This window comes from Euwallacea similis, chromosome 4 (assembly GCF_039881205.1).
Source record: "Euwallacea similis isolate ESF13 chromosome 4, ESF131.1, whole genome shotgun sequence".
NCBI lineage: Eukaryota > Metazoa > Arthropoda > Insecta > Coleoptera > Curculionidae > Euwallacea > Euwallacea similis.
Window position 1 is genome coordinate 2,796,180 of NC_089612.1, and position 13,516 is coordinate 2,809,695.

Genomic DNA, 13,516 nt, shown 5'->3' on the forward strand with positions numbered 1-13,516 from the left:
TCACCTGATTTCGGTCGTTCAATCCCCCTCCCAAACGTCAATAAATCACATGACACTGTATAGGTTCGACTTCTAAAGTTCTACAATACATTTTGGCCCAAAAAACCGAGAAATTACACCAGAAATGGCCATTTGCGGACCGAAATTATCCCTGTGCGGCCTCATTATAAGTGCCTGGGGTATAGTGCAATTGGTAAGTCGCTTTTGTTTGCTAGAAAACACCCTTTAAGTTATCATACAATCCCAGGCTCTTATGGGGATCTTCTACTATGTTGAAGCTGTGGCCCTTGCAGAGGACGTCCCAAAAGTTGAAGAATACAAATCCATTGAAGATTTTTACTCGAAAATGACGCACGGTTATGTACAGGTACGTTGAGACTAAGGGGGCTAAAATTGTTCAACCAACATTCTTCTTGGATCAACAAATATTTCTTTCAGAACGCCTATAATTGTTGGATCGCAGCCCTTCTTTACCTGATCACCTTAGCCTTCTCTGCCCACCAATTCTGGCTAAACAATAGGTCATCTTTAAGTGTCTAATATCGAATCATTTCTATTGATTTATCAACTGGAATTACTTGAGTCTTGTAGAGTGCTATAAGTGATCGCAACACAGTATTTGTAATTATTATTGTTCATTCCAGAACTAGGGTTGTAAGATTTAAAAGTGCTGTCATTGTAAATGTTGCATTGTGGATTTTTACAGTAGTAGATGTGTCTTCAAAAGGTTTAGAAATTATTATTGTAGATATACAAGATTTAAAATTTTAATAACTCAATTTACTATTTTGCTTTATGATTATCATGGTCAACTTTGGTCCTGTAATTGTACTCACATATACCGTTATTTAGTGTTTAAAAACGTGTTTATTTTCAAGTAAAGGACACAGAATTGAAATAACATATACTAGGCCAAGGAGATATAAAATATCAATGTATATTTAACTGCCTATGAATACAGGATTCTCAATCACTTAAAAAAAACTCGGAGAAGGTTAATATGTTTTACTATGACTAAATCTGCCTAATATCTATAAATATGACAAAACTGTACACAAAGAAATTACCTAGACTATACTCCTGTTTACAATTAATTTTATTCAGGGTGCTTTCTGAACATACGGCATAATTTTGACGGAACATTCCTTGGGTCAAAATAAGAAAAAACTCGTACAAAAACATGTCTGGAATCGCTTTATTTCGGAAATACAGGGTGTTAAAGTTAAGAAAAAATCTGTTTTTCACTATATAAATAAAAAAGATTTTAATTTCGATCAAAATTTTTCACCGTTTAAAAACAATATGAGTTTTTAGATATATCACTAGTTTATTCAGAAATTTCCAGAACATACTCACGAGGCTGATCTGCCTGAATCTTAAGACACAAAAAAAAAATAACGCTCAGTACCATTTTGAATTTTCATAACTATTTATAATAGACCAACTAAAAATGCAACTCTGCTGTTCTTTGATATTTTTTCGCATCTTATTTCGTTTTCGATATGAAAATTAAAATCCTAACACTCATGCACATTTTTGAAGACATTTAATTAAACGCAAAACAATAATTATAATTAACACTTCAAAAATCTACAATTATAGTTTGAAATGATTATCACTTACTAGGATATATAAATCCAATCTTCTCCTAAGTGACTGCCAAACCCTTTCGAAAAGATTAGTTGTTTTTTAACACCTTAAATTTCCCAAATCAAGCGATATAGGTCATATGATTATAAAAACATTTTTTTCTTAATTTAACCCAAAGAATATTTGTACCGTGCGCTTAGAAAACCCCTACATTAATAAATTAATAGTTTTAATGTACTTTAAAAGCGAATCGAACAGGGATTCTTATGGGAATTTCCAGCATTAAATTGATGCCGTTTGAATAAATAGAGCAGGGACCAAAAAGCCCTTCGAACTTACATAAACAAAAAAAATATCAAAAGAGAATGTTCTACTAATTTATTCTTTGATTTGAGACGGTCAATATTAGATTACTAATGTGGTGGTTTGTGCTAATAATCCGAGGAATCACTTTCGTCGAAAATGTACCATTTATTGTGCTCCCGCCTGAGCACGAGGGGTGTCGCTCTGCTAGTGCTCGGGCCGGGATTCTCCATATATTTCATCTCCCTTTAAATGCCAACATTTAACATTACATTTCTTGTTTTCAAGGATGTATTTTAATTTAAGTATTAAAAATACTCGCCTAATCTCACTTTTTACCGCGGGCAGCTTATATGGTTCCGTATTGTTCCCCGACTCATCCTGTTCCCTCTCCCTGGAATGTTGAGGACTGTTACGCCCATTCCGAACTATTTTTATTTTAGTTTTGGACGTTGAAGGTTCAGAGGTATCTAAAGAAAAATAAATTAAAATAAATATCCTTAACTAATAAAGTTTTAAACTACTTTTAAGCCCTTCAATAAAAGTTTATTTTAAACACATTAGCATGTTGTCTCCCTATGATTTATTGATGCCAGAGGCACAGCGTTACACTCGTCAAAGAAGCCACAAATAAGTATTCAGGATTGGCAAATTTCTATGTTTATACAGAATGTTTCAAAATTGCTCCTCACTATTTAAAGTATGTATTCTTTGGCACAAAATAAAAAGTTCATATACAGTTAGGTGCAGAACTGAGTCAATACTTATAAAATTCGTATTAATGGTGGCATAAACAAAATATCTAACAAGTATTCAAAGGAAGGCTTTTATTTTCAAAAAGTACATTAACATTAACATTAAAACCATACAAAACATTTGCCGAAAATAAATGGGGTACATCAAATAATCCTAAATAACATTGGTTCAGTTTTGCACCGTCAAATTCCAGCCATGAACAAAAACGATACGATCGAGAAACTAGTCGACAAACAAGTAGAAACTCGCCATAAAATGCAGTGTGCAGCTAATATAGACGAGTACGAACCATTTAATCGCATATCCTCCGTTAATAAACATCATAATTCAAAATCTTTAAACAATGAAGCCGATTTCAAAGTTTCAAAGAAAACTAATTAAAAAATCACTGATTGATGGAAGATCCACACGGGAAATCGCATTTCAATTAAATATAAGTCAATCCACAGTACAAAGGGTAAAAAATAAGTGCAAAATTTCCTTAAAAATAAATAAAGGTGGCCAACCAAAAAAGATGTCTGTGCAAGATACTAGAAGAGTAATTAGATATTTGGGCAGTGGTGAAGCCTCTTCGGCCTCCAAAGCAGCCGTGTTGCTGCGAGGGGATACTGGGAAATCGGTGAGCAAATGGACAGTCCAACGAGCTTTACATCAATCCAAACTTGTTGCTGTGGAGAAGAAGAAGAAACCCCTACTTTCTAAGAAGAATATTAGGGCACGACTAGATTTTGTAAAAAGATATGAGGCATGGACCGAGAAGGATTGGATGAAGGTTATTTGGTCTGATGAAACTAAAGTTAACAGATATGCAACAGAGAAGAACATTGGAGCTGGAAACGAGAGGGAGAATCCATGAAACTAAAAGATTTCATTCTGACGGTGAAACATGGGGGAGGAAATATTAAAGCTTGGGGCTGTATGTCGGGATATGGGGTTAGCCCATTGAAGAAAATAGATGGGATAATGAACCAGCACATCTATAAAGCCATTTTAAATGATCACCTAATAGATACTGTTAATAATATGCCTTATCCCACTAGCAAAGTAATTTTCCAACAAGACAACGACCCCAAGCATACCGCAAAATCTGTGAAGGAATGGTTGGGTACCCAAAAATTTCAGGTTTTGCAGTGGCCGGCACAAAGTCCCGACCTAAATCCCATTGAGAACCTATGGGCTTACGTGAAATATCATCTGGTCGACGACTACGATTCGCCACCATCTTCACTTAAAGTTTTATGGGAGAGAATAGAAGAAGTATGGGACCAAATTCCACCTGATTTCTGTGAAACACTAACAAAAAGCATGCCAAGACGTCTACTAGCTGTTAAAAAAGCTAAAGGTCTCTGGACCAAATATTAGTGTCAATGTCGACCAAAGTGTTCAATGTTAATATTAGTGGAGCAAAACTGAACCAATGTTATTTAGGATTATTTGATGTACCCCATTTATTTTCGGCAAATGTTTTGTATGGTTTTAATGTTAATGTTAATGTACTTTTTGAAAATAAAAGCCTTCCTTTGAATACTTGTTAGATATTTTGTTTATGCCACCATTAATACGAATTTTATAAGTATTGACTCAGTTCTGCACCTAACTGTAAGTGTGTATCCGATCTCGATCGATAGCGGAGTTACAGGGTGTTAGAACTTAAGAAAAAATTAGGTTTTTATTTTATTGTGCTTGATCTACTGCATATAGAGGTTTCGAATTTTATATGCGCATTAGATAATAGGTGTGTTTAATATGAGAGTGGATTGCCTCCAACTACTATGCCAGATAATGTATTTTCTGAGGCTTTGGTCCATAAAATGCTTTAAAAAAATTTGCTTATACGCCATTGATCAATTTTAATATTTTTCTTAAGGTCTTCAATATATATAGAAATCGGACGTAAACTTTGTTGATATTTTTACTTGAGTGCTTTGCATTAAACGTATTAGCCGGTCGTAAGGCACAACGGTTTTCACTGGTGAAATTATAAATTATTTCAATTCGTTTAGCAATTGTATACACTATTTTTACAAATTGTTTTCAACGCAATACCTGCATTAGAACAATATTCGTCAATACCAGTATTCAAGCTAGCAATAAATAAATTAAGTTGTATTAAAAATATTGTAACTTTCCAAAAATTCATTTTTTTTTTAAATTACTTTTTATGCACAGTTTACAAAACCGTTTAAAATGAGGTATCACATGATAGGTGTTGTCACTTAAAATTTTAGAGATGAGGTAGCTACCCCCTTAGAGGTACATGTAGAAATTTGTAACCACTATTAAACTGGTTCTCCCTCCATTCTGCTGAAACGGTTTTTGAATGTTCTAAAAAAAATTTCATCTTGGAAGTTATAGGTAATCTAAAGTTTTTAAACTGACACACTGTATATTAAACTTATAACAAGTTCAAATTACAACTGGAGAGTCCTAGCAAATAGCGTCTAGTGTCCCTTCTATGAAACTATACGATTTACGCAGTTTTCAGATATAGCATAAATGTATTCCACACTAATAAATGTTTTGTATTTTTTGTAAAAGCCGTGTAATTCTATTCTTTTTTGAGCCACGAAACGAAAAGTGTCCTCTTGTTTCATTCATAATAGTATTTGAAGTTGTTGGATTCTGAATATCGCAGATTTCTTTAATATGAGACTTGATATTTACTGGTATGTTTCATATTGTAGCTCTAGTAGGGGTCTGATACGTTCATGTGCAAGGAACCATAAAAACTCGCGTCTTCTTATTTCAGATTCAAGGTTCTTAGATGAATGAACTACCATTGCATTAATTCCAGCTAGATTTAGAATAGTATAAAATATAATAATTGGTCATCGTTTTATGCTCCGACTACAGTTATAATTTGAATATAGTTGATCAACATCACCTAATACCTTTCATAAAATTGTATGCTATTGTGATTTCGGGTTTACTAAAATCGCCTGTATTTAATATATCTATGGTATCGTTATGATGTACTAACACGATGAAACTAATACTATATTTTTGCTTTTATTTTGGAATATATGACACAAGTGTCATATTTTTTTCGAACCCAAACATTCTTGGTGTTTTGGTTTTGTAAATTCGATTGGTAATTCTCTTTTATTTTTTCGTATTGTTCCTACCACAGTTATTTTTCTATTGAACAATTTATTGACCAAGTCGACGCTTATGAACCAATCGTCTAGAATCAGGTTTCTGCCTGCATCATATATAAGTTCAAATAGCCTTTCTACTACCGCAAAGGGGCTATTACTGACTTGAAAAGATCCTGGACGTTGTTGTTCTATATACACCTTCATATTGGCGGTATAGCATATTTTTGCATCAGTCACAGAAAAAATTTTGATACCATATTTGTTTGGCCTGGAAGGGATATATTGACGAAAACTACATCTCTTTCTAAATTCCGATAACATCTCATCAATAGTGACATTCTCTGAAAGACTGTGTCCATTTTTACGAGATATGAACATGTCAAAAAAGTTTCTGATAGGAGCTAATTTGCCCGTTTTCACACATTCACCATGACTTGATGTGTCATCCATTCTATACATTTGAGCAGATAATGAACCGAGATAAGAGCTTGGTAAGGCGAAAAATCTCTACCCCAGACCCATCATTCTTCTAAAGGTCATCTGCAATCAAATGGTTTGCTTTCAGCAAACCTGAATAATATAATAACCGTATAAATTATTGAATTTGAAGCAAATCTGTACGTTTTGTATTTCGATATAGAGTAAATTTATCTTTCACTGATTCTATGTATTTATTTGTATTGCACACAATCAGTTCCAACATTCTATTGTCTGTAAAATATCTCCATATATCAACTGGGAGCTTCAGACATTGTGTTGGCACTCTAGACATTGAGACTTGAACAAAACAGTTTTCCTGTCTGGTTCTTGCATTTTTTGTTTGAACGCTCTTTATCTCGTTAGACCATCTTTACCGATAAACGAAAGTCTGTTGCTCAGATTCAGGTCCTCATCTTCATCTTCGGATACATCTTGTTCTGTTTCATTTCTTTCTTCTCTCTCTTCGATAGCATCACTATTATTTTCACTATTGCTATCATAACATAAACTTTTCTCAAACAAAGTCGGTTCTAGGAGATACAGAAGCCTCTTTTGCTCCGTTTCATATTTACCAGCTACAGTAATAAATATGTATTTAAAATATTATGTATACGCATGTACATATAGTATAATAAGAGTAAATATTAGTATGTATACAGGGTGTAACATTTAACCTTAAATATCGAAATAACTCGAATACAAGGCATCCTATAAAGAAATATTTAGTATCAAACTTTAATTATTCTGAGAGAGAAATGTACTGGTGCTAAAGGCCGTTAAGGGGTCAATTCGGCCCCCGCAGGCGATCGATCTGAAATTTTTACCAATTGTCCCTATCAAAATTGAGAATATCAGCGTTTGTGTATTCTTCCATTTTGTTTCAAAATTTCACTTTAATTTTGCTACTAACAGCCACCGAAAAACAAAAACGTATAACACAAGTAATATCTGTCATTATTTCTCTTCCATGGTCAACTACGCCAAGAATAAACATTTACCAAAACGAATATGTACTATTAGTTTCACATAAACTTAATTATTTCGAAAATGGTTTGGAATAGGTATAGGTAACCCTAATACAGTTCAATGGAGAATTACATTTTCTACTTGGTACTGCTTAAAGTTATAGGGTGTCCCATTTAAAAAAAATGACTTTTGCGACATCAAAAATGTAAATGTCAGGAGCTGAATTTTGGACACCCTGTATAATACTAAGCCATGCAAATAGTGAAAGAGTGAATCTAAGACTATGTATTGACATTCTGAAAAATATGGATATTATGTCTTTAATAACTACAGAGATATGCAATTTTAAAATTGGTCATTACAGAGGCATGTTTTTAATTCAAGGTCAAATATCTCAAAAACGATAAGAACTAAGTATAGAACATTATACAGAAAATGTACCTAAAATATTATGTAGAATCTAAAAATAAAATAATATACTGAGGGTTCCATTTGAAATAAGCAAGTTACAGCTATTTCCGGTTAAACCGGAAGTGACAGCAAGTTGAAAATATTTTTAAAAAAATAGTATATGTCGAACTTAACTTAACTTCAAATTTTCAAATTCGTATCACTTTTAGATCCTAGTAAACTTCTAATGAACGGGTTGGGTGAATAACCCTGTATACCTATACTTTGAATCGTTAGATCCCAAATACTGAATTTGATACAAATCTGATTCAACGTGGGTAGATACTTCGAGAGGCGTTCTACACAGTGTGCAAAAATGGTTAGTATACCAAAGTGCGAACTCCTCTAAAATCACCTAAGTTTTTTTTTTGAGATTTCGGCCCTTTGGCATCAACCGATAAATCTCCAAGTATATGAAAATAAGAAGGTGGTTACTGAAGGACGCACCATTTTGCCCCACGCTGTACGATGAATAGTTCCCGAGATATGGCGTTTTAAAGTTTTCACCCTCAACCCCGTCCTACCCTTGAATGGTGAGACTTAGGAAGTTGAAATTTTATGTGGTAAGTCTTTTGAGTGATAGGGACAATTGGCAAAAATTTCAGATCGATCGCCCGTAGGGGACGGCCTTTGATACCCTTCCAACCCCCGTGTGGGCGGTGTGGGGGTTAACTTTTTAATTTCAAATGACAACCTCCATTTTTTTTCGATTAATGCTAGGAAAAACTAATCAATGAAATTCAATTTCTCTTTCACTTAGGATTTACCGAAAGATTTTTATTAATTTTAGAATTAATGAAAACGTAAACTTTTGTATAGATTTTATTTAAAGTAAATATTCAAAATGGTGTCCCCAAACTGTAATGCACTTATCCGCGTTTTAAATGACTCTTCTTCGCATCTACGAAGTGTGTCTTCTGAAATATTGGCACAAGCGTTTATAATTCGTAGAATCATATCCTCATGTGTCGTTGATACTTCTTTATAAATCTGATCTTTAAGACATCCCCACAAAAGAAATCCGGTGAAATAAGATCTGCCGATCCATCGGCCGTTAAAATTACGATTAAGAACTTTTCGTGCCACCGTAAAATGAGCTGGACAACCGTCATATTGAAACCACATGTTCTAACGCACTTCTAAGCTTAAGTCCTGGAGTAATATGGGCAATTCATTTTTTAAAATATTGCGCTACATTTCACCATTCAAGTTGCTTTCAATTACGTGGGAACTGATAAGTTTACTTCCAATAATTCCACATCATATATTGACAAGGACGCTGGTGCTCAACTTGTTGAAGGCAATGCGGATTTTCTATACTCCAATAATGCATATTATGCCTATTAACTGTACCATGATTTGTAAACGATGACTCGTCAAGGAATAATACACAACGGGAAAAAATAAGATTTCGTTCTATCTGTCCGAATATCCACCCACAAAAGTTTGAACGATCTTGAAAATCTTCCTCACGAAGCTCTTGATATAAAGAGATATAATAAGGATGAAACTTGTGCATCCTCAGCATTCTCCACACATTCATATGAGAAATTCTTGATAATTCTGACATTTTTCTTGTGCTTACTTGAGAATTAAAAGCCACAGTACCTAGGGCAGCAACTTGATTGTTTTCTCCACACACAGTAGCTGGGCGACATCTTTTCTTCTGATTTACAGTCTCTTCATTAATACATTTTTTATCACAGGATAGAAAGACGTCCGGGATCGTGGTCTTTCAGGAAAACGTTAAGTGAAGAGACTGACAGCATTAACTAAATGCCTACCAGCTTCTCCATACACCAAAAGCATTTTGATTTTCTCTTTTATGGTTAAATACTCCATCGTAAAGCAGTATTAACAACAAAATGTTTAAAAGTAGAGTTTTATTTGTTTTTGTTATTGTTTATTTATCACATTTTATTATCATAGAATTTTTTTTGTCCCATAAAAATGTTTTAAAAGTGGAGGTTGCCATTTAAGACATGAATTTAATTTCGTTAATTACAAGGTTTTCTAACATGAATAAAAAAAAAATTTCGGACAATTTTTTCTTATTTTTAGTCGTATTATCAGTAAATCTGTAAAAAAATGGGCGTTGCCATTTCAAATTAAAAAATTAACCACCACTCCTCCCACACGGGAGGTAAAGAGAAATTAATATTAGCACCAATACATTTCCCCCTCAGAGAGATTAAAATTTGATCCTAAACGTTTCTTTATATGTTGCCTAGTATTCGAGGTATTTTGATATTCCAGGTTAAATGTTACACACTGTATATGAAACAAATATAGTCGTTTCGGTGCAAGACATCGAAAGTAGATGTACAAACCACAAACAATTGTCAACTGGCACATCTCTAAGTACTGACCCTCAGTTGATGATTTCCAGAAGGTACCAATAGCGGCTTAAAGGTACTTAAAGGTCAGCTAATGCGTAAACGTATTTCGAATATTTGTCTCTTGGGTGTCAGATACTGTTAGTGACTAACGAAGGGTTAATTCGATTTGTTTTCAACAATTCAGAGCACAACATGGTGCAATTGTAAAAATGTACATTATTAGCTGATTTTACATACCGGCCAATCCCGCTGAAGTCTCGATCTGCACTGAAGTATATTGACCGTCGTTGGACAGCTCCACTGTGGACCTTGTCTTGGGTAATTCTATGTGATACCTGCTACTGGAAGACGAGCTACTAGGCAATCTAAAACGGCCACAATTTCACTCCAATACATTTAGGAAGCGTTGGTACTATCTACACGTTACCTCGAACAACTAGGAGTCGACAGGTCGATCGGAAACATTTGCGAGGGTATTTCGATTTTCGGTTCTGTGGTGATCGTAAAGCTGTCACGTCTAGACGCACGCTTTTTCCGCTCCTTCCTTAACCGCCTCTTCTTCTGCTTCATATCCTTTAAAATATCAATTAAGGGCTTTTCGTCTTCAGTCTCAGACTCGGTGGTAACGTCCACCTGAAACTCCTAGAAAATGCGCTTAAAGCCGCTAAATTCACATATTCGCCTACCTCAGAACTGCTGTTAGAAGAATTAATGTGCTGATGTTTCGGTCGTAGCTTTTTTAGCAACTTCTTGCGCTTGTATCTCTTATAAGATTCCTTCTCCCGCTTAGTCAGCTCGCCTGAACTGCTCCAACTAGAACTGCTTGACCTGGACCTGCGGTGCTGCTTCTTCTTGTTCCAGCGCGGTCTCTCGCAGTTTTCCGTTTTTAAGTGTTTATGCCGGAGTTTGGGAGGCAAATTCACCATGGGCACCACTGGCCTGGTTAAACTCAAAGGTTCCTGATTTGCATTCCACATAGGCACTGGAGCTGGGAGAGGCATTGGCACCTATGGCACAGAATAATAATGAATTTCAACAACCAAAAAGCGCTTAAATCTCAACTTAAGAATCATGAATATTTCAGATAAAGCATATTTTGATTGTTTGAATTCAATGGTTAAAACTAAACCTAACCTGGTTGTTTGTTGAAGAGATCATAATAAGCTCATCAGAATCAGAGTTAGAATCCACAAGATCAATAGTGACTGGTTCTGCTGGATTAGTTTCTCCCACCAGCACAACGTCACTATCATCGCTATTATCGTGAATTTCCACAGTGTCATCTCCCAAAACAGGGGCAGGAGATTCAGGCCTAAAATCAACATTAAACTCATAAATCTCTTTCTCAAGCACTGTAAAAACCTGTTAGCATAGAGCACATTCCTGTCATAGCCCACCATATCAAGGGGAGACCTCATGAAATTATAAAATTCATGCACAAAATGGTCGGTTTTCACATCCAAATATTCCCGCAGCATGATGCGGAAGGTGCGACTGCAGATGTGGTGTCTGAGTAATTGGTCCATAATCAAGTCCACCAGGTGCATAATGAGTTGTGTATTTTCATATAGAAGAGCGTTTAGTTCGCGATTCAGCCATGGCACCAGGCGTTGACGAGCTGCAGGGTTGTTCCTGAGAGAAACAGAGATATAAGGTCTGAAAGAGATCTGGCAGAACTTTGTAGATTCATAAATAACTTTGAGTAAGTATAATAGTACTCTGAGTAAATATAAAAATTTTATCACTCCCATACCTGAAATACACTGGCGAACAATCCCTATACCGGCCAGTTATATCTGGTGCAGCATTGGCCCACATATTTTGAGCATAAATTGACCTTCGAAATCCTGTGGCTGAGAAGTCCCTTCTATACCTGACAGGAAAAGAGCCTATTCTGGCATCAGTTCTAGCACTAAAGATTATTTTTACTGAATTAAATTAACCTAATATTCTTAAATTAAGAGTGAAGAAGAAATCAAAAATATAAATCTCTTTGTCACCAGCGTGGTTGATAAATAAAATTTTAAATGAACACGAAATGAGTCCACTTTGTAGCTTTGCTACTTATTTGGATTCAAATTTTAAATTAAAGCTGAGCCTCAACTACACTCGTTTATTTAGTTGGATTCAAACCTATAAAACTTACCTAGGATGCCCCGTATTGATGGTCACCCTGCCTTCATTGGTAAATGGGTGAGCCAGCAACATTTGCTGAATGGCATGCTCACCTCTAGAGTCAACAGTGAAGGTGGTTCTGGATATTTGCAATAAAAAAGTTTGAATAAAATATTCACTTTAATAAATAAGATTCTTTGTGAGCTTTGCAGGATTAAACAGTAAGTTTCCAGAAACATTTTCAGAAATAATTAACATCCAAAACTCTCTTCTCAATTACTCTATATGCATGATTACTCTGTGACTGATAAAATTGAATATAATCAGATGTTTCAAATCTAGTTGTTTCTTGCTTTCTAACCTGTTTCAATAGTGCTGATTTAGATAAAATTCTCTCAAAACCTATTTTTTACTGATAACACTGTTTTCTATCAAAAGTAAATTCAAAATCACCTTACCTAACATGAAATTCATGTCTGTGGTGTGGAAGCGGCACAGGCCAAAACCACATATCCTCACTTCCAACTATTCCCACTTCCTCATTCCTTGGCGCCTCCACTATATGCTCGTCATACTCCTCATTGGACTTGACGTTATGTATGATAGACTTAAAGGATTGCTTGCAAAGGGGACACTCAGCCTTGATCTTCGAATCAATTGTTCAGCCACAATTCTTTGTCCTGTAGAATGCAGCTTACCTTTGACCATTCCAAGAGACACTGGAAGCAAAACTGGTGCATGCAGGAGTTGGAGAAGCACTTATTGGTGCATCCGCCCAGGCATATTGCACAATTCGGCGGTGTATTTGCGGAACTAGGGCGATTTATCGCTACTTTTCCATCTGCCATTGCGAGTGTTTGATGAATAATCAGGTGGAAAGTCGATTATTCATCCCAATTTCATTTTTTTTCTGCCTACTGATGAATGTCAATCAAAATGCACACGAATTCTGACCTTGTTTTCACCTGGATTTATGACAAGAAATTCTGGATTATTCGCCAAGGCATTGTATTATCTAAGTAATAGACTTCAAACTAACCGCTGGCTTTAACTAATAATGGAGGTTTTGAAACTAAGAATACGAGAAATGAAGGCTAAAAATTAGATGTAAAATTGGGAAAACACTGATTAAAGACCAACAACGAAATGAATGAATAACGACGGTTTAAGTAAAAAACACCACGTTAACTGTCGTTTATGTCAGGAGTTCATATTCTCTAATTCCAGCTATCAAATTCCCACTCTAATTACCCCTATCAGATTCCAACTGAACTACTCTTGTCCTCACTGCTCAAATTGGTGCTCATAAGCGCTTTTCAACCGTAATAAATGTAATAAATGTTTCATTTATATATAATTTTTAATTTAGGTGTATATACAGCTTACAATTTACAATTTTTTTTTGAGAGAAATAAATAC

General features: G+C 35.0%; 2 protein-coding genes across 7 annotated transcripts; one reads left to right on the forward strand and one right to left on the reverse strand.

Annotated features, from left to right (window-relative positions):
- The first annotated feature begins 30 nt into the window (after window positions 1-30).
- Window positions 31-862, forward strand: RNASEK (Ribonuclease kappa). Its single transcript, XM_066389779.1, has 3 exons — window positions 31-193; window positions 248-367; window positions 439-862. Exons 1-3 carry the CDS (start codon window positions 125-127, stop codon window positions 538-540), a joined length of 291 nt encoding a protein of 96 aa, XP_066245876.1. The 5' UTR covers window positions 31-124; the 3' UTR covers window positions 541-862.
- A 1,083-nt stretch (window positions 863-1,945) lies between these two features.
- On the reverse strand, window positions 1,946-13,272 carry LOC136408661 (uncharacterized). Of its 6 annotated transcripts, XM_066389773.1 has the most exons (12): window positions 13,063-13,271; window positions 12,796-13,011; window positions 12,556-12,743; window positions 12,129-12,236; window positions 11,736-11,894; window positions 11,345-11,614; window positions 11,117-11,294; window positions 10,669-10,989; window positions 10,410-10,624; window positions 10,220-10,347; window positions 2,212-2,363; window positions 1,946-2,135 (listed from the first exon to the last, which is right to left on the reverse strand). In XM_066389773.1, the coding sequence occupies exons 2-12, from the start codon at window positions 12,943-12,945 to the stop codon at window positions 2,022-2,024; spliced, it is 1,983 nt and encodes a 660-aa protein (XP_066245870.1). In that variant the 5' UTR covers window positions 12,946-13,011; window positions 13,063-13,271; the 3' UTR covers window positions 1,946-2,021. The 6 variants fall into 6 exon arrangements, with proteins under 6 accessions (XP_066245870.1, XP_066245871.1, XP_066245872.1 ...); XM_066389774.1 differs by having other exon boundaries at window positions 10,410-10,615; window positions 12,796-13,272; XM_066389775.1 differs by having other exon boundaries at window positions 11,736-11,855; window positions 12,796-13,271.
- Window positions 13,273-13,516: the final 244 nt, after the last annotated feature.